Source organism: Vicia villosa, linkage group LG6, assembly GCF_029867415.1.
Source record: "Vicia villosa cultivar HV-30 ecotype Madison, WI linkage group LG6, Vvil1.0, whole genome shotgun sequence".
Lineage (NCBI taxonomy): Eukaryota > Viridiplantae > Streptophyta > Magnoliopsida > Fabales > Fabaceae > Vicia > Vicia villosa.
Window position 1 is genome coordinate 144,101,521 of NC_081185.1, and position 21,846 is coordinate 144,123,366.

Here is a 21,846-nt window from a genome sequence, read left to right on the forward strand (position 1 = left end):
CAAATTTATTTAAACATAATTGCTGCACGGTTCCATTGTTCTTTTCATGCAATAAAAAATGACCAAAAATTGCAGATGTTGTGATGATGCAAACGGTCATTGTGATGGATGCAAACCGTCATCATCTTTCTCTTTTATCTGTCTACTTGCCATTCTTTAATCGAAGAATGAGGCTTACACTTACCATATGAGTGCAGTGGGTCATTTGTTAATAATCGAAAAAGTTATCAGCAAAGAAAAATGATCAGCATTGAAGCGGAACCACGAGAAAGATTGAAGATAATTCGATCGAAAAATTATCACCAAAGAAAAATGATCAGCATTGAAGCGGAACCACGAGAAAGATTGAAGATAATTCGAAAATGGATTATCCTAAACAACTCCATAACTTGGTGAAGCAGTAAGATTGAATAAATAAATCCCTATGCCATTATTTTATAACTGGTAATCTATTTACAATTCAATGACAGTATAATAACTGACACTCTAAAATTCAAGGCCTTAGAATCTCACCCAGGGCCCTATATTGAACGTCACTAGTAGAAGTTAGGAGAATGTTATAATTTTGATACATTCCTAACATATTGCAACCACCATGCATCATTTTTTGAAAGAAAATGATGAAATAAGGGTGCCTCATGATTAACAGCAAAATGAATAATAGTATCCGGAGTTGATTAGCTTCACGCATTAGCTGCAAAATGATTAAATATTGTCTCCAGAGTTGATTGGCTGAGGCTGTACTCTGCAATCCCTAACCTATCTCTGCAAAAGTGATAGAATTCAATCACTTTTTTAACTTAAGTTTATGGATATATAAAACATATATCTGTATTTTAATAAAAAATAAAAAATAAAAACATGTATTTGTACTTTACCTATTTGCTTCAAGAAGTCCAAAAACATCTGCTAGGGAAAAGTCCTCGTCATAAGGTAACTGCAGCAAAGAATCAATAAATTATTACTTGCACTGAATTATAAAGGTCAGATGCATCATACACTGTATGCACATCCGTATGCAAGTTCTGCCCATGGCAAGAGTTTGGCAAAATCAAGCAACTCTTTAAAATTTTGATATATGTAACCAACAAAATGGAGAGAAGAACAAAGGGATTTGCATATCTTGTGTTTGTTTGTTTTCCACAAAACCTCACATATAAGTTAGAAAGTCGAACTAGTCTACTTTATATTCAATTCATTAGTGTACATTAATACATGATTTTTCAATCATATTGTGGAACTTTGCCAGGAAACTAATGTGGTAACTCAAAAATACCTGGTATCTGATGCTTAAACCATTGTATCCTTGGCATCTTGCTCCACGAAATGAAGAGAGAATAAATGAATCAATTTCTGAGAATTTTTGTTTGGACAGCCACCACTCAGAAAACACTGGCAATGGAATACCACCTACATTACCAACAGAAGAGTAAAAGGAAAATTAATACTATAACAGAATTTATGCATTTTAATCGAAATAAAAAAGAGAAATATGTTATCGTCATATGCTAACAACTCACTGAAAACCTTAAGCTATCAGGTGAAGGCTAATCATTGGTTTTATATCAAGGACGTAAATTTGAAATGTGTACATCTTTCTCTCTAATTTAAGGGGGAGGAGTGGTTGGATAATGAGTTCAAATATCATTTAAGCATGAAAACTTCATAAAGAACCTTGTGAAGTATGAACTACAAGATATTTCATCTGTCTAAGAAGCTGAGGACAGTTTTAAGTATCATGTGATTCAGACCGGATAATATATGGCCTAAACATATGCTTATAAGTGAGGAGAATCTTCAGCCTAATAGTCGATTTTGTAAGATTTCGTTAGGCCCAATCATAATTCTAAGATTGTATTAGATTCTGGTTCAAGTTCCGCTGGACCACCAGCTATCAAGTTCCCATAATCAGGGCCACCCATCATTTTTATCCATGCACCAAAGTCCAATAGTGTTGGTCGTGAGGGGGGTGTTTAGAGTCTCACATTAAATAAAATATAACCTGAACATATGTTTATAAGCGGGGGCAATCCTCACATTCAAAATCAGTTACTAAGGTTGTGTTAGGTTTATTGAAATACGAGATTATGAGACATTTAGAGAAATTGTACTTCTAAATAGCACTACGGAAGTTCTATTGTATAGTGATTTACACAGCTACTTGTATTAATTACTATACTACAATATATTTAAAAAATATACTAAAGAATATTATATTCTAAATATATACAAATATCTACAAGGCTCAACCATAATTCTAAGAAGGACTAGTAGTATATGAAAATTTTGAGACAATGAACATCTCAATTTTACTTCCATATCAAGAAGGTAATCAATGTATATTTGTTAAATCTGGGAGAAGTATATAGGGTTTATGCTAGAAGTAATTGACAGTACCAATTTATTGATTCATTACGCAATTTAAAATAAAAGCCTGTGCATGTATCAATGTGTAAAAGAATAAGCCTGTAACCAGTGAACTTACATATTAAACACAATGGAAAATTGGGAACTCATTCAAGAAAAACTCAGTATAAGGCATATGTCCTTTTTCATATATACAAACACATTTTCCAATGAGAAACTTAACTTTCTGATTTATTATTTTTAATAATACTAAGAATAAGAATCAAAGCTTGAGGAAGGTTCACACATACCATCTCGAAATAATTGTTCGGATAACTGCTCCTGAGAGGCCCCGTCATAGACAGGTGTACAGCACATTAGAGTCTTCACTCTTTCTTCGTTGCCAAGCCATCTTCCAATTAAGCCTATCATATCTGGTGTCAAGCTAATCTCTGCAATGGAGGTATTTCCTGAGGTGATGGAATCAGCACCCCCAATGCAAATTTCAAGGTCATTGAGTAAGCTTCTAGGTTGAGAAGGGACATCAAAAAGTACTTCCTGAATAGCTTGGCAGAGTGTTTGCAAGTCAACAGAACTCACTTCAGTGGGTTTTACCTGGAAACAGGGAAACTAAGAGTTACATATTTGAAGGGGCTTTTGTCAGGGAAAAACAAGAAGCACAAAGAAAATGTGCTTCTTGTTGTCATAACCATAAATACCTCTAGTTCTAAATGATTGCCAAATCTTGTCTTTAGATGCTGCGGACTTCCAATACATCTTAGTTGTCCACCAACCTTTAAAAAACACAATATGTATTTATGTTTGTGGGTGCATGACATAGCTTCAAGAATGTAAAGAGAAAAAGAAAAAAGAACTTGTACCATAATCCCTATTCTGGTACACAAGGCTTGAGCTTCATTCATGCTATGGGTAGTAAGAATAACTGCAGTCTTTCCTCGTCTAGTTGAGATTCTAGATATTACATCCCACATGAACCTTTTGGCAATGGGATCCATTCCTAAGGGAAGCGTAAAATATTAGATCCATAGGTAATAACTATGCAAGTCATCAAGCATAAGCAAATAAGAAATAACTCTCCATTCATAAGGGTCGCAACTCATTAAACCAAAGAAAGGCCCATAATTGGATACATGCCCTTTCAATTCAAAACTCACCACCGGTATTGATACATTATGAATAAATAAATATGCAGCCACTACTTTGAAACAAAACTTTGATCATAGAATTGAAGGCAACAGTTATCAAATTTTAGACCACATGGTGAGCTGGGTTTTCATAGCAAGCCAAGGAATCAATTGGACTGGAAGTTTATGATTTTAAAACAATGGCCTTAAAGCGGTTTTTTTAAACTCTAAAATTAAATTGGATAAAGGTATTTTCAAGATGTCCAAAAAAAAATATGATAATTTGGAATAACTACCTGTGGATGGTTCATCAAGAATGACAATAGGAGGATCTCCAATCATTGCAATTGCAACAGATAGTTTTCTTTTATTCCCTCCACTAAGTGAAAATGATGGTTTATTAGCATGCTTCAGTAAGTCAAACTCTACCAACTTTTCCATAACAACCTGTCCAAATTATTGTTGTCAATTGTTGAAAATATGGTATGATTAGAATATTTGTAATTATTTTATTTTAGCAGTTGTGTTGTTTGAACTAAAACTCGACAACTTTTGCGACAGCAATCTAAGTGGGTAGCACAATACAAATAGGTGGTTAATTATGTAACTTCATTAACTAGACATTTGGACTTGATTGACCAAAACAAACTATTTTCAGGTGTTCAAATCTACACGGAATATAGGGAAACATATTGGTTAATCAATATCATTTGCATATAAATAATATTCTCTTGATGTAGTGGACTTTTTCTTCCCTGGCTTCATGTACATTTGATTATGACCATCCAGCTATTGGTTTTTTGGTGAAGAAATCGGATACAAGAATAAACTTCCTGCCAGCATCATGTGATGTTTGTTGAAATATTTATAAAATAATTTTTCAGAGATTCAGAAGAGAACATTTGCCGACACTTCTTTCAATTAGGGTACTTCAATTATTTTCTATTCCTATAAGTTTCAACTCTATATAAGGAGATCAAATATCTGTATGGGTTGTAATTTCTTGGCATAAATCATCCTAATGAAGACAAACACTAAAGTAACCAGGAACTTTTTACACATACATTGTCTATTGTGTAGTCTGGAACACTTTTTATTCTAGCATAGAGCTCAAGATGCTCTTTTACAGTTAAGAATTCCAACAGAGCATCAAATTGTGGACAATACCCAATCTGGAAATACGAATCAAGATGAAAAAGTAAGAGTCAGATAAATTTAGATAAATCTTCAATATATGATTGTTTGTTTTTGTTTGTGAGGAAGGAGAAAAATATGCATACATGTTTACGAGCAGCCTTGGGATGGGAACATATATCTTTGCCAAAAATAAAAGCAGTCCCGTCAGAAGGAGATTCTTCCCCTGTATGGAAACAAAAAAACAACTTTTAGCACTCATCACATGAGAATCAGAGAGAAATGCCAACCGTAAAGGTATCTAATTTTGAACAATCATAACTACAAAAAACCTTTTACAGGTATAATATGTTTGAGAGCTGTCACCAGTTTTGCCTAATAACTCACCGCATTTACTTTGTCTAAATTAGAAGATTGTTTTTACGCAGCAAATAAATACAACATATATTTAGATGAGAAGAAAAGGTGGAATAAAGTAATATTTTCCTTTATGAAATAAGTAATTTATTCTTTAACAATAAAGGTTTTTGTAGGATTTAGAAAATAAGTTTGCAAGTAAAAAAATCGGCACATATGACATGCAGTATTATCATGTCCAATTATATGATATACCGCATAACATAGAAAGTGTTGTGGTTTTTCCAGCTCCATTTGTTCCTAAAAAGCCAAAACATTCTCCTTCCTGAACTGAGAAGGTTAATGAATCTACTGCAACCTTTTTCCCATGTTTCTTCTCCTCAGAATACACCTTAAATTTAATAAAGAAATCATCATGGTAATCACTACACAATATTTTTACAGAAAAAACATGTTGAAGAAAATAATCCTGGGAAATACCTTGCGAAGATTGCGCAAGTAGATAATGGCATTATCAATGGAGCCTGAGAGTACTCTATTTCTTTCTGTTTTCACATCCACGTCTTCGTTGAGGTCCGTAACAAAAGTTTCAGCAGGTTCTAATAAAGGTTCCAGATAAGTAGAATTATGTGGGAATATATTAATTTTCCCCCACCACTTTTTGATCATGAACGGAGTCAATTTGAGAGAAGGAAAAATTTCAAGCCCGAGTGTCAATAAAAAATAGACAACGCTCTGTGATAAAAAGCAAAATGGGATTAGATAGAGCAAAATATATTGTCCAAATCTTTGTGTAAATATGTTCAGTCATATAATATCACTGATAAATTACTTTTTAAAATACCATCTTCGTGTCTTTGCAATTTTAAACTTCAAAACGTAGAATATCACATAATAAGAAACTAAATAGCATAAAAATTAGATGAAAAGACTTGGACCTCAACAGCAAGATAACAAATGGAGGCACCCGTAACATTCCAGTCATACACTCCATCGCTTGTTTTATCTTTCATTCCTTGCCGCAGAAGAGCTAATGAAGCAAGTCCATCAGCAAAACAAAATCCAGGAGATATTCTGAAAAAGTTCTGATGAAGAATATAAATTATTAAAAACCTCTAGTGAACCACAGAAGCAAACAAAGAGCAATTAAAGCAGATAAACACTCGTTGTGTGTATCAATGCAAATAGAATTGCTTTACTTTAAATAGATGTACAATCTAAATGAAAATATAGTATTTAGCATTTCTCAAATTTCTGCTTTTATTTATCACAGTGACAGCCCACAAATGAGACCACTTACTTAGTAGCATAAAAAATTTAAACCCCTCTCTTATCACACGGTATAAAAAGTAATTCGTCAGTTTTCGGTATCTATTCATAATGAAATTGTTGGAGATAGTAATATTATTCATGTATGTTTCCCATTGAAAATAGGAGAACTTCAGGCCTTAGGTTCATGTATGTATAGATTCATGTATTTCGGGAGTTGGACTCGTATTTATTTCTCCTTGTAAACAGAGCATGCAATTAATTATGGTGTGTATATTAATATCATGATTGCTGAGTGTTTTACTTACTCAAGCACATTCATAAAATTTCTACTCCCTATTTTTCACAAGAATAATTTCAAGATAAAGTAGAAAGTGGTAGAAGTAGAAAACAGTTCAGGGAACATAATGCTAGCTAAAAAGATGGAAGTGATCAGATTTTTAAGAATTAGTTCCTAAAATGTTCTCCTGTTTTTAGTGTTTAGGGAAAACATTTGCTTGAGTAAGGGCATAAAATCCATGTTTACAACACCTGAAAAATATATTTTTGGTGTACCTTAAGAAAAGAATTGGCGCTTATTGTGGATGGGAAGAGTCCCATAACGAATGAGATAACCATTAGTATCAATCCCGAAAAAAAGTGGACCAGGAGAACCACGTTCTGTCAGGGAAATTAACATCAGGGCATTTTATAAGATTGAAAACAAACAAATGAAAAATTGATGCCTCTAGATACCTGGGCCACAGTGTGGTCAAAAAAGAAAAATGTAAGGCAATAAGTTGACGAAGCAATTGAAAGTCCATATTCCAAAAGCATGATGATAGTTGGTACCAAAGAAACTCCCCCAACAAACTGATCCAGACCTATAAATAACAGTATTCAATAGGCAAGTGTTATCATTGAAAATATGATGTTGCCAAACAAATTCCAGTTAGATGATAAGGCTTGGTTGTATTGTGGTACATCAAGAATCATATTTACCATTTCTACCTACAGTCATATATCCTATCAACCACCTGAGAAAAATTGATGGAAAACAGCATGAAAAGGGAAGAGGTTGTTGAAATATAATATATTATTTCATTTTCTTATTATTCTTTTTTTGTATATCTCTACTTAAACTAAGGAGTTGACTAATTTTATTTTCTCCTATAAAAGGACTGCTCTTATTCATAATTCATAATTCATAATATAGTAAAACCAATATTATTCTCTACTGTGGTAAATTACAACCACCAGGAAGACACAGAATCTCTCTAGGTAGAAGACAAACAAAATTCAAACTTACGAATCATTGGATCAGCCTACATATAAGAGGCAATGAAGGCCTGAAGTAAATAGGGTAAATCAGGGCTAACTACATTCCATACATAAATCTTTATCAGAACACAATATATGCTAGAAGACTAGGATTCATGGTCAATGTTGATTTTCCTAATAAACTAATATGCATGCAGAAAACTAATCATCAGAGTTGGAAATATTTTTAAGTATTATTTCACTTCTGTAAAGAGTAGGGGTGCCCACAGCCCATGTGCTCATAAAAACTATGCTAAACCTAAGGGGCCTCATTAATGAGCGGAATACAATTTCAAACACAATCTATATTTTGTATCTTGTCATTTAGCACAATCTATATTTACAACATTTCATAGATTCCTTGTACCGTAGCTCTAAATTCACCCTCAACACTTGATCAAACCCCTGCACTTTATTTCTTACTCCTCCAGGTAACAAAGTTTGATCAAACCCCTGTACTTTAATTCTTACTCCTCCAGCTAACAGGTTCCAACACAAGTCACATAACTTGCATAATCTGTTTCAAGTACACTTGGCTACAAAGCATCCACCACTTTTGAATTAGAGACCACTTCTTAAAGTGACTAACATATTGCAGAACAAGATTTACAACTTGCAAGTGTCTCACCCTCGGACATTGCATGAGCAGAATCACCGCACCGACTCCATATGCCAAATTCAGCCTAGTTTGTTCCAAGTCAATCAACTTTCTTACTACTCTCTAATATTGAACCTTGTCAACTTTAGCGCTTTCCTCTTTGAAGCTCATCTCGTGCTTTTGCTCAACAGGAATAGTAAAGCTGTAGGTTTGCATCCAAGTTTGCATGTTTTCTATAAAAGACCAAGTACATACTCTGAGAGGTGAAAATGACATGTTCACTTGCATAATCTGTTTCAAGTACACTTGGCTACAAAGCATCCACCATTTTTGAATTAGAGACCACTTCTTAAACAGACTAAGATATTGCAGAACAAGATTTACAACTTGCAAGTGTCTCACCCTCGGATATTGCATGAGCAGAATCACCGCACCGACTCCATATGCCAAATTCAGCCTAGTTTGTTCCAAGTAAATCAACTTTCTTACTACTCTCTAATATTGAACCTTGTCAACTTTAGCGCTTTCCTCTTTGAAGCTCATCTCGTGCTTTTGCTCAACAGGAATAGTAAAGTTGTAGGTTTGCATCCAAGTTTGCATGTTTTCTATAAAAGACCAAGTACATACTTAGAGGTGAAAATGACATGTTTTAAGAAGGTCGTCTCAATTCCCAAAAAATATGTGAGTTACCCAAAGTCCTTCATTGAGTACTTGTCTCTCAATTAGATCGTCTCCTATAATAACAATATAATCAACATAAACAAGAAGTACACTTAGTTTTCCTTCTTGTGCATATTTGGGGGGAAAGTGTGATCTCTCTTGGTTTGCTTGTAGCCACAAGCACCACGCTTTGTATTAATCTCCTAAACCACATTTTGCTAATCTCCTAAACCACACATGCGGAGCCTACCTCAGCACATATAATGCATTTCTAAATCTACACACTTCATAAGGGAATCTCCCTATATACCCCCTCCTCTAAGATGCATGTGAAAATACTCAACATCCAACAGGTGTAGTTCCTACCTAGAATAGGAATTAAGAGAAAAAAATTAAACATTGTTACTGTTTGCCATTAAGGAAAACGTCTCCTTGTGATCGATGTTATATGTTTGAGTGTACCCTTTTGGCAATAATGCTGCCATGTATTGTTCAAGGGTACCATCTAATTTGTATTTGATTGTGTTGACTATTCTGTATTTATTACAATTGATTACGTTTCATTATTATATGTTTATAATAATGCTGATATAGATTATGATAAACCTAACAAGTCTTGTTAATGAGCCGAATACAATTATTACACGGGATTATGGTATATAAGGCCTATTTACAACAATCAGTAATAATGAATTGTAAACATACCAAAGATGTAAAAGAGAACTATGGCAAAAGAGGCCGGAAACAAGAAGCTCACGAAGTCCCAAATAAATATAGACACCCAATATGAAAGGACTGAAACCTGATTAGGAAGAATAGCATCAGATTTATATTAATAAGAAAGAAAACAATATGCTGAATATGGTTCCTTTTAAAAGAAAAGAATACCCCACTGATTAGTTGTTGATGCTTAGCTTTCACTTCTCGTTCCTGCACCAATCAAAAGTTTATAAATGTTTAGCCTAAGTAATTAGCAGTCTGAGAATGGCAAAAGTTTTGGACACTCTAGTAGCAAGAAATTATCATTGACACTTAAAATAAAAAATATGGCCATCATATAGTAAGGGAAATTGTTGAGAATAATGCAAGTGTGAGTGTGGATAATAGTCCCACATTGGATATGCATGTGGTGACTTGAGCATATATAAGTGGGAGAACCCACTCACCTATCACCTTAAGGTTTTAGGTGGAGAAGTAGTGTGTCTCCCACAAAGGTGTGTTGCTCAAGTAGAATGATCCGGAAATTAACAATGCTCCCGACTCGACCCTCCCCCGATTGTTGCGCTAACAGAAATTACTATATAAGGGATTGCAATGGCAAAAAATTTATAGTAATTTCATTTTTCATCTGTTGTTGTAACTTAGGGGCTGTTTGGGAGTTGGTTTTTGGAGGGGAATGCTTTGGAGGGTGGCATCTATATCTTAAAATGTGTTCGATATTTTTTTTTTAAATTTAAAAAACAATATGATTTTATATGCTAAGTATATTGTTTTTTAAACTTTTTGAAAATATCACACACATTTAAAGATATTGGCGCAACCCTCCAAAATCCAACTCCCAAACCACCCCTTAGTGGCTCCACCAAATGGGAAGCAAGAGTAGAAGTCATAAAACCCACATAAACCTCCATATGCAGAGAATATAGGGAGAATGTGAACAAGGTGCAGTGAGGAAGCTTGGCCTTGTTGAGAACAGATTGTGCTTATGATTGGATATGCTGTTGAATTTTCTAGATCAAAAAGCAATATTAGAAAAGTTAGTCTTGTGAGTCGCTGCCTAAAAGAAAGTCTTATTTGATAAATGTGTTGGTAGTAACATTTCACATTTTTTTCAAGCTACTGTTTGAGTCTTTTTCAGATTTGAAGGATTTGTTCGAAACAGGCTTAAAACATAGTAAGTTTCAGTTTGAGGGGGAGTAGAATATCTAGCAGATGTCTCATAAAATTACAACAACCTCGTCGAATATTGAGCATCATATTCATAGAAAATCTCTTGAAATTGGTTTCCATAATTTTTTATATTCCATTATTTGCTTCTTTATTTAATTCGAATTATGATTCTATTATTGGTATAATCATGCATGGACAAAAGTTTTGGGGTATCTCATGTCTTAGAAATTGAGTTGGACCTAAGTCATCCCTGCAAAACCGGTTTGTAAGCAATGTGGGACTAAATCAACCCCTTCAAACACTACACAATGAAGGTGTTGGAGGCCGCAATGAAAGCAAACCAAGTTTCGTAATTAGGCGAGTGGCGGCGAACTGCAATGAAGACGAAATTTCCAACACACCCGCTATCTTTTATCCTAAAGTTATGCCGTATATTAGCTCCACGTAGTTGCCCCCACCTAGAGATAAAAGGCTTGGTGGCTGTTATTATTCCCTTTTTCTTCATTCCCAGTCTAAATTTATATGATTCAGCAAAAAACAGTATAAGACTATAAACAGCCCCATAAATGTATAGGGCGTTTCCCTAAATAGAAAACGTGTAAATGAACCGTAAAACACGCCTTTAGAAAGAAAAAAGAAGGATGATGCAATACACATAATTTCCCAATTCTCATTTGTAAACTTTAAGACAATTAAACGAACTTAAAAATGACAAGCTGGAAGCAGTGTAACACAACTCACCTTAACAATTGAAACAGCAAATGAAGCAGGAATGAAAGAGAAGGCTATGTTGACAATGATGGCAGCAGAGAAAGCATCCAGGTCCTACAAATTTTCATATACAGCTCATGAAATCATTGATTTTGTGAAGAGCATGGAGGAGACCATATAACAAAACACTAATACAAGGCATCACATCTTATTATGTGATTTATATGTTAAAATATGCAATATAAAATAACTCTTAGACTTCAGACTATAGGCCTAACTCAACCCCAAAAGATAGCTTTAGAGATGAGTATTGCTCAAACCTTGCAATGATCCATTTGGTCATACGTTTAGTAACGTGGGATTTCAACACTCATGCTCAGGATTGGACATGTAAATCATGGACAAATATGAGTGGTCCGGTAACAAAGATATAAGCACCCCCTGACACTCGGTACTAGATATGTCCCAATAACATATCTAAGATAGGCTCCAATACGATTTTAGAATTTGGATTTTAAGCCTAACTCAACCCTAAAAACTAGCTCTAATGATGAGGATTGTCCAAGCTTTATAAGGACTAATTTGACCATCCCTCTATTCAACATGAGATCTCAACCCCAAAAACTAGTTCTAAAGATGAGGATTGTCCAAGCTTTATAAGACTCATTTAGCCATCCCTCTAATAGACGTGAGATCTCCACAAAAATAAAATAACATAAATGCGAATGAAATACAATACTATAATGTGATGTACAAAGAATCTCAAAGTATAGCCATTGCCACTTCTAATAGGAACATGCATCATGGTGCTTTTTGTGAAATTTAAAATAAAATAAAAAACAAAAAAAATGGTGGCGTACATGACGTTGTAAGTGCTGGCTTTGTGTCATTGGTAGAGGGTAGTTGCGTGTCTGAATTGTGGCATTCATGTCATGAGTAGCAAGCCTAAGAATTGCAGAATTCATCAAATTGATAAAGGTGGGAGCAGCATGCTGACAAGAAAAGTTGTGTAATACGGTGTAGCCTAAGCTTCCATCAGTGTTTTGATCATCCATCACAATTGCCCCATACCTGCATATCAAAATACACTGCAATGAAGTAAATTGAATTGTCATTACCATAAGATTTGTATTAAGTTTTTTAAAGAGTTGACTTCTTATAAAATAAAAACAGGTCAAATCTAAGTGAGTTCTTTTATCTTGATGAACTTGTTTGGTTTTCTTTTCCTCTCTTTTATGTAATTAACTATTATTTTCAAATGGGGGATCTGGATCCCCCTATAATAAATCCGAAAGAAAAAAATTGGACAGATATTTTATCCTGATCCTCACGGATGCCCCAAATCAATTTTAATCCTATTCATAAAGTAGCAGTATCTATCAGTTGAGCTGCAAACAAAAAACTACCCATATGCTAATGATTTTTGTATTGCTTGACAGTTAAAAGATAGAAACTGAGAAGTAAGAATGAAGTAGAGATTCAATTTTTATACCTAGATTGGTAGGATTCATTAAAGCTAGACATTAAATATTCACTCATTGAAAGTAGAGCAGGTCCCAAAGTTGGCCCTGCTGCTTCCATTGCATCAGTTAATGCCTTTTCTGAATTGGGGAATTTGTATGAGCTTGGGTTGCAACTTTGAATCCAACCTCCTTTGACATTTTGTGCTACCTTCATCACAATAGAAAATCCAGCAAAAAGTCCATCAGGATGCACCAGAGTGCATTTTTAAGCAGCAGTGACTCTAAGACTACAGAGAAAAGATAAAACAAGATCCAACAATCAGTTACAAACCTTTTCTGCAATTGGAAAAGATAGGTTAAACGGAATTGGACCACCCCCACCCCCACCGCTCAATAGAGGATTAAAATTAGATGTTGAAAGAGTCAGTGAAATCTGATCAGGATGTGGCTTGAGCTCCATAAATAAAAGACCAATAAACAAGAAGATAGCAGGAATTATTAGTTGAAACATAATTGTTTTGTGATCTCTGCGAGCAGATATTGCCCTCTTAATAAATAAAGCTTTAGAATGCTGCCAAAAAGTGGACCTAGTAATGAGACAGCAGCTACAACACTGCATGCCAATGAAGTTGATAAAACTAATAACTGCAGCAAATATTAAATCACAAGCTCTCCCCACCATCGTAGACATGAAGCCAATAACCTTCTTATAATTTCCAAAAACTTTATAATAACATATTTTTGTGGATGGACAATCATCAGAAGCAAGAGAAACTACAGGTTCTGATATAAGGGAGCGGTTAGTTTCTTCAGAGCATTCAACTTCATCATAGTCACATCCAGCAACTCTCAAGAATACCTCCTCCAGGGTTGTTACAGATATACCATAACTTTCAATACCATGACTGTCTTTTTCACAACTGTCACTTATTTCCATGCTTAAAAGTGGTTTTTTCATGCAACCTTCAATTTCCCTGAACATCCTCTCAAAGGTTGAGGAGGATGCCATAGGGAGTCTGAAGGAAATCTCAGTTCCAACCTGGAAATGCAATATCCAATAAAACCAGATAAATTGTAATCAATAAATATAGTTGAAAGTATAACTAGAAAGGGAAAACTTAGAATCAAATATAATTTTTAAACTGAGTTCAAACTTTATTATGCATGACCAAAGGCACTGTTAAAAATTCAAAATAATGTTCAAATCCACCGCACTGTATAGTTTTAACTTTAACGGGCATCATATGAAATGAGATAAACAATAAAATCTTTCACAAAAATAAATAGATGAATGCCTGCATAAGATTTGGTGTGTCACCCCAAGCTCGTCTTTCATATTATTTTTACTGATAATTTTTGGAAAATGCTAACCAGTGCCCTCAAGGCAATGGTTAAAACTTTAAAATAGTAACTTTATCTCGGTAATCTGCGTATTTAATGCTTTGAAAATTGAAATATTAAAACTTTTATAAAATATTTTCTTTTTTAGGAATACTTAACCATTTCCCTGAGGGCACTGGTTAGCAAGACCCATAATTTTTTGGTATCTATAGGTGAGTGTTGATGGCTATAATGCAGCCTAGCTAAGATTAGGCTCCATTTTATGATTCTTCTACCTAGCAATTGTTGTTTCAAAATTAAAGCTTAGAAAACTTTAGCTTGATGAGATGTGTTCAAATATATGGGAATCGTTATAATATTTGACTTATATCTTACATTAATTAAGAATATCTTATATTATAAAAGAAATCAAAATTCAAAATTTTTATATATTTTGTTCCCTCCTTCCTGATCTATAACTCTCTAAATATTTTTAAAACCAAACCAGCCATTGAAATAGTGAATGTATTTGTTCAAGGTTAGTTGACTTTGTTGCGAATCTCTTAGAATTGTGGTTGAACCTAACTGTAAGGTGAGGATTGTCCCAATACTTCAGGAAGAGAGAGCGGCGCTACAGGCTTGTATTTGCTTGTTTTTTGCTACTTTTGAATGATAACTATATTTTCCCCCTGTAAATTTAAGAACTGTGCCTTTTGTTTGGATTCTTGGGTCAACCTTATTGAAAGAGCTATTCTATATTTAAATTTTTCAAAGGAGGATAACCAACCTTAGTTCATAAATGCACACATAAACTTAAAGGAAAAAACCCAATTCCTACATGGCCTAGAGCTACAACCCGATTTATGCTTTAGACAAACATCATCATCTTTCAAGCCTATTTTGTGGAGTTGAATTAGGTCCAAAAAATAAAGTTTAAACAGAATAATGCTGGATAAAGAACCATCAAGGAACACTACCACAGATTTTTGAATTAGGAAAAAATATAAAGTTGAATTTTCATGTACTTGTGTCTGCATTGACTTGACAAATAAACACACATTCGAAGAGTATAATAATAACATGCATCTAAATGAAGTAAATAGTGAAAAAAATACCTCACTTATACAGGTTGCTGTTGGAATATATCGGTATACAATATCACCAGCTATAGAAGCAGTAGGAGCAGACTAATCACAGATAAAAATTCCAAATAAAAACAACCTTTAGATAATAAAACAGAAACTATAGGAATCAAAGACAAGATGCTCAGAAATAGAACAAACCTTTACAAGAGTTAAAGTGTAACCAACTCCATAATGATGCTTCAAGAAAAGGGAGCTGCCAAAATGCCATAATTAATAACTATGGAGTGAGAGAGAGAATCAATATGTTGAAATATTTTCTATATTTAGAATATTTGCTATTTTTTTCAGAATATTTGCTTATTTTATATTGTTACTATTCTCTTTAATTTAAGGAAATAATTAGATTGTAATATCCCTATAACTACTAGCTAATGCTGAAGAATAAAATTACAACAGTTTTTACCTATTTTCTAGTAATATAGTACGGGTATATCAATATTATAAGAAAAAAATATTAACCAACTTTTCACTTTGCTTCTAGAAATCAAGTTTGAATAACAAAAACAAGAACTTACAAGGTTTATGGATTTCCCTTAAGTTCAAAGCTAAACTGAACCATAAAATTTCATGAAATTTACTAATCTCAAAAATCAAAGATAGCATGTGTGCTTGTATGCGCGTGTGTGTGATTTATTTAGGCCGTAGGCCTGTAGCTCTAGGCAAATATTGGCCTTAGGCTTGACTACTACATTTTATGTGTGAATTTATGAACGAAGGTAGGTTATCTTCCTTTGAAAAATAAAAATGAAAAAGAAAAAAGAAAAATTAACATAGAATAGCTCTTCCTACATTTCATCCAATTAGAACTTTTCTCAGTAGTTCAGTCAACAACAGATCTCTAACTTTCGTGGTGGTTTTTTCTGAGGCCATGGGGTTGTTTTGCCGTGGAAAATGCCGTTCAAACTTCAATGTCATGTGAGTTCAAGTTTGATAACACAATATTAGTATGCTTCCATAAGTTTGATTAGAGCAATGTCAACCTAATTGCAATCCTTCACTCTAGAACTTCACAGTTTTTCAACCTGGATTTCAACAAAGGTTCCAACAACCACCCAATTCACAGCTCATTACACCTGGTAATGGGAATTTAACTGCACCTTAGCTTATTGCAGCTCCTCCTTAACAAGGGCATTCTTCAGCTCCTAGTTTTCAGCGTCCTCGAGCTATGCTTTCTAGCTAATCTGCGCAACCAGCAGAGTTGGTTCCCCAACACAGGGTCCTCATTTCATGTGACCAGTGGTGGACAAATATTCAGAATACCATAAACTTTTGAGGAGCCATTCACAGGCAATGGTAAAAGTCTGAAAATTTACACTGCAGGCTTGTATAATATAAGCAAAAGTCTTTTTCAGTTCCTAAAACTTCCTCTGTTCTATACACTTTGTTGCAAGTTTCTCAAATCACAAAAATCTCATTTGTTCAACAATGTGTATACTGTATAGTATGTAAGAAAATATGAAAATAGAATTTAACCTTCCACAGCATTTCAGAGAACCATTGGCCATGATAGCTATCCGGTCACCTAGTTCATCTGCTTCGTCCATGGAATGTGTTGTAAGCAAAATTATTCTGCCCTTCTTAATTTTTTTTATTAACTGCCAAGTCAATCGCATCGAATATGGATCCATTCCACTTGTAGGCTCGTCAAGAATTATAACCTGCCAATTAAGTCCAAACATTCCAGTTCTGCTCAACATATGAAAACAAAATCATGTGTTGTCAATGTGTCTTACCTTACTGTTTCCAACTAATGCGATTCCAAGAGACAATTTCCTCTTCATGCCACCAGAAAGAGAACTCACAACAGTGTTGATTTTATCTGCCAGGCCCACCTGTTCAAGCAATAGAAATTATCTAACATCCAATGCTGAACCAACAGAGCAAAATATTATAAGGAAAAAAGTAAAGGGAGAGTGGGAGGCAGGATAATGTTTACAATGATAAAGGGGAACTTACTTGATTAGCATCCTAGTAATTGTCAAAATTAGTTTCTTCATTTAGTTAGGATTATGAGTTTAGTAGTATTATTAAAAACAAGGGAAAATGAATAGTCTTTTGTATAGAACTATTATTACAATTAAAAAAATTTATTCTGTATCTTGAACCCTATGACTTTAACATTTCTACTTCTATTAAGAGTCTCACATAGGATGACATATGGTCTGAACATATGTTTATAAAGAAATGTGGTCTTCACTTTATAAGCCGGTTTTGTAAAATTGAGTTAGACTTAGACACTTAGACTCAACCGAAACTCTACAATGGTATCAGAGTCTATTCAAGATCCGTTGGGCTACCTTCTATTAGGTTGCCCCTAACGGTCCACTCGGATAACGTTCCAGATGACTCATCCTCGGCGAGAGGGGTGTTAAGAGCGCTGCATTGGATGAGTCCTCTCGTCGTGAGGGGTGTGTTAGAAGTCCCACATTGGACGAGATATAGGCTGAACACATGTTTAGAAGTGGAGGTAGTCTTCAATTTATAAGTTGGCTTTGTATGGTTGAGTAAGGTCCGACCCAAATTCCAAGAACTTCATTTATGGTAAACAAATTATTGAAAGCCCACAGTTGAAACTTCAAAAAATTAAAAGAAAAAAATAGTGTATCAATTTAAAAGGTAAGTTAACATTTTCTAATCATTGAAATGATCAACAAGTTTTCTCAAAGACACTTGAAGGATTTAGTGATAAAGATTAAATTTTTACTTAGAATTACGGAACACACCTCATCGGCCATATTAATAATAACATTCTCCAGAGTGTCTTCCTCCACACCCTTTAATATAGCAAATAGTTCTAAATGCTCTCTCACCTGCAGAGTCAACAGACGAACCCAGCATATTGTACTCAGTAAAACAAAAAAGTGTTCATAAAATATTATAAAAAATATTAGACACAGAGCAATCTAGTCGGAAATTAAACCTACAATTATATATCTTTTTATAGAATCATATCTGTGAAGAGACCCTTATTTGTTTAAATGTGTGAATGTATAACACTGCATCTAAGTGTTGCTGATATAAGAGAAAACGGCTACACATTAGTGGAGCGAGAAATTTGGGATGGAAAGAGAAAAACTGAGGGCAACATATACACGGCAAAGATAAACATATACCCAGAAAATAGTACTACAAAATAAATAAAAAATGCAGTTTCAATTATTTCCAATATAATTGCATATGAATATAGGGTACAGATTTACAAGAATATGTTGATTCATTGTCATGACGACTACATAGTAATGATGGTAATGCAATTCTAAAATAGTTTAAAATTTGCCAAGATGAAATAAAAAGAAAACACTCACTAAATGCTCAGGTTATAAACTAGGTGTATAACACAAGACATGCATTTAGCTATGGAGAAAACAGAAATTATTCAAATTCTAAAATCAACATCAACAAATATAAAGATTACAATAATTGGCTTCTACTTACAGTCAATTCAGGAAAGAGTATATCATGTTGTGGACAAACACCCAAAACCTTCCGTATCTCATCCTACAAAACAAGACAACAACGTTATGAATGACACAAGACCAAACAAGCATGGAACATGGGGGGAAGTAACAAAAACATTTCAGGAAGAGCATACCATCTCTCACTGCCCAGTGGATGTATATATGTTACCAAATCCAAATTGAAACGTTCTTTTTTTTAAACAACCAGTGTTAGTATTGTTTGTAACTGGTAGTGTTATGCTGGGAGTAGGGATGGATCCCACTACCTCCTTATCACTCTGCTCATTAATTCCCCACCCCAGCCACCAAATTGAGACATAGTCCATCTTTAGCAACAGAAACATTATATTCAACATTATTAAGAAAAATGTGAAATTGATCCTAGAGAAAATTTGAGAGAGATGAATCCTATTAAGGGAATACATCTACTCCAACTCACAAGAGCATATTGTACATTCTCCCTATCCTATACCTTTCCGTGTAACTAAACCCTATAAAACTAGAAAACTTATTAGAGGAGGTATAGGATAGGAAGAGTGTACAGTAAGCTCTTGTGAGATGGAGTAGATGTAGGAAACTAAAATTTAAGAAACTATACCTCCCTATAGGTTTAGCAGCAGCAGAATAGTGATGGGAAAGATAGGAGGACAAACCTAGCTCTAGATACCACGATGAATTTAAGGGTTTTAGATTACAAAAAGGAGAAAATAATAAAATATTGAATATTTTTTATAATAGTTTGATAGTAACTTGATACAAAACACTAAACATATTTATAGGGATGCAAAACTCCTGATCCTAAATAAATAGAGAAATCAAAAAACAAATCATTAAAATATCTAAGTAATATAGAAACTAATCCTAAGAGATAATCTAAGATACTCTAAAGTTATACTTATTTTATGCGATAAACTTAAATATAAAGATAGTTTCTAGGATTCTAACAGTTGCAATAAGAATTAATACTGTTTGGGATTAAAATGTACAAATTATAGAGGGAATAAACTCTTGGATAATATTATGAAGCTTTAAAAGAGAATAACTTTGCGGAGATTGATATAAAGACACATATCTCATTAGCAATTTGGTTCAGTGCCGGGAAGATCATCTGTGGATGCTATAGTTGTGGCAAAGATTGATGGAGGAACACCGGAGGAATCAACAAGACCTAGACATAGTTTTCTTTGATTTGGAAAAGGCATATAAAATAGAACACATGGAGTAGTTTTGAAGACTCTAAAGATGGTGTTCAAATTGCATCTAGCCAAAAAACCAAAGATATGTATAACAAGACCAACATTAGTGTGAGAACGCGAGCTTGGAATGCATAAAGTATTCCATAATCCCTGTAGCTATTGATGTGCATCAAAGGTCAACTTGTACCCGCTATTTATGCTTTTATCTTGGTTTTAGATATGTTTGACGAAGGTTCTGTTCATTATCCAATTTCCTAATGAAGTGACCATTTTTCTCTATATTTTGTCCTGTTATGAAGAACCAAATAATATCAATGCTGAATGCTAATCGTTGGTAAAAAATAAGGTTCAAACGAGAGGCCATCCAGTATGACTGCCAAGCATTATAATTCCGAAATTCATCTCACTGTCACTAATCTTTTTTGCTGTTGATGCATCTTAAGTTGAAAAGAACATTGGAATGATCTTAGAATGTGTGGCTTGGACCTAACTCATTCCTACAAAACTGACTTATAAGGTGAGGATTGCCCCACTTATAAACACAACACGCGTCATATCTCTAAGCAATGTGGGACTAAATCTACTCCCCTCAAACCCAACACAAGTAAGGTGTTGGAGGCTGCATGCAAGGCAAGCCAAATGCCGCAATTTAGACGAGTAGGGGCAGACTGCAATGAAGGAGGAAATTCCCACACACATTCTCAAGCTCGAGCCTCAATGAGGCCGAAGCATGGACGATGAGGGAAGCCCGACAATTGATCTAGGATAGGCTCTAATACCATCTTAGAATGTGTGGGTTGGGTCTAACTCATCCCTACAAAACTGATTTGTACGGTGAGGATTACCTTGCCCCCCCAGTTATAAACACAACACAGGTCATATCTCTAACCAATGTGGGACTAAATCCACCCCTTCAAACCCAACATAACAAAGGTGTTGGAGGATGCAATGAAGGCAAACAAAATGCCTCAATTTAAATGACTAGGGGCGGACCACAAGAAGGCGGAAACTTCAATGGATGATATAACTCGAAGCACATTGAAGGAGCCCTGGAAAAGGACATTTCTGTAAAGGACCATACTTAGGTTGTAGGATACTTAGATACTCATTGGACAGACTCTGTCATTCCGAATGACAGGAGATCTATTTTTTTTATATGTATTTGTTTGGGATATCCACACCTCCTGGAAATTTCAGAAATAAATTGTTGTTTGTTTCAAGGTCAAGTATAGAATAGACTATCAACTTTCAAGCCATGGCATCAGCTACCTATAAACTCGTCTAATTCAGACTATCATTCCAAGAACTTAGATTTTAAAAAATAAGCAAATGATAATGATTAGACTTTATGTTACTATTGGGAGTTGTAGCAAATATATTCATGTACATAGTTAACCATGTGCTTAGATTATATCATACTTGCTCTCGAAGTAACAATATCATTAATTTCCTTCTAAATTTATATTATATTTATATTAACTGCCAAGAATGTATAAATAGTGGATCAGCTGAGTACAAACCAGTAAGTATTATAGAAATTTGTTGATCACTAAGACTTAACAACTGCAAAACAATACATATATACCTAAATTGTATCACCACTGTCTTGATCACTAAAATGCTAAGAATTACTGATATTCATGCCTATGAGCAAAAGCGGTTGTAGCAAAAGTGCAAAAGTTAAACTTACAATATCAGAGACAATATTCTTTCCAAAAATCAAAGCATCCCCAGAAGTAGGAGGAAGAAGACCAACAAGCATTGATATTGTCGTGCTTTTCCCAGCTCCATTATGTCCTTCAAAACAAAAACAAAATGATTGAGCATTAAGCCATTAACTTAGCCCAGAAATTTT

The 21,846-nt window shown here is 34.3% G+C and overlaps 1 protein-coding gene across 3 annotated transcripts in view; it reads right to left on the reverse strand.

Moving 5' to 3' along the window:
• Positions 1-406: 406 nt before the first annotated feature.
• LOC131610328 (ABC transporter A family member 1) overlaps positions 407-21,846 on the reverse strand; it is a 32,087-nt gene continuing 10,647 nt past the window's right edge. For 2 of the 3 annotated variants that reach the window (XM_058882242.1, XM_058882244.1), the window contains 27 exons: positions 21,682-21,788; positions 18,773-18,835; positions 18,061-18,147; positions 17,071-17,169; positions 16,811-16,995; positions 15,476-15,530; positions 15,308-15,379; positions 13,204-13,911; positions 12,902-13,080; positions 12,270-12,480; positions 11,440-11,523; positions 9,697-9,738; positions 9,514-9,610; positions 6,987-7,114; positions 6,807-6,911; positions 5,921-6,067; positions 5,463-5,717; positions 5,238-5,373; positions 4,772-4,851; positions 4,556-4,663; positions 3,788-3,938; positions 3,228-3,364; positions 3,066-3,140; positions 2,658-2,961; positions 1,277-1,410; positions 879-937; positions 407-765 (listed from right to left, as the gene is read on the reverse strand). In XM_058882242.1, coding sequence (XP_058738225.1) covers positions 684-765; positions 879-937; positions 1,277-1,410; positions 2,658-2,961; positions 3,066-3,140; positions 3,228-3,364; positions 3,788-3,938; positions 4,556-4,663; positions 4,772-4,851; positions 5,238-5,373; positions 5,463-5,717; positions 5,921-6,067; positions 6,807-6,911; positions 6,987-7,114; positions 9,514-9,610; positions 9,697-9,738; positions 11,440-11,523; positions 12,270-12,480; positions 12,902-13,080; positions 13,204-13,911; positions 15,308-15,379; positions 15,476-15,530; positions 16,811-16,995; positions 17,071-17,169; positions 18,061-18,147; positions 18,773-18,835; positions 21,682-21,788 — 3,890 coding nt within the window. In that variant the 3' untranslated portion in view covers positions 407-683. Of the gene's footprint in view, positions 766-878; positions 938-1,276; positions 1,411-2,657; positions 2,962-3,065; positions 3,141-3,227; positions 3,365-3,787; positions 3,939-3,964; positions 4,325-4,555; positions 4,664-4,771; positions 4,852-5,237; positions 5,374-5,462; positions 5,718-5,920; positions 6,068-6,806; positions 6,912-6,986; positions 7,115-9,513; positions 9,611-9,696; positions 9,739-11,439; positions 11,524-12,269; positions 12,481-12,901; positions 13,081-13,203; positions 13,912-15,307; positions 15,380-15,475; positions 15,531-16,810; positions 16,996-17,070; positions 17,170-18,060; positions 18,148-18,772; positions 18,836-21,681; positions 21,789-21,846 lie in introns of those variants that run through there. The other variant, XM_058882243.1, reaches the window with a different exon arrangement.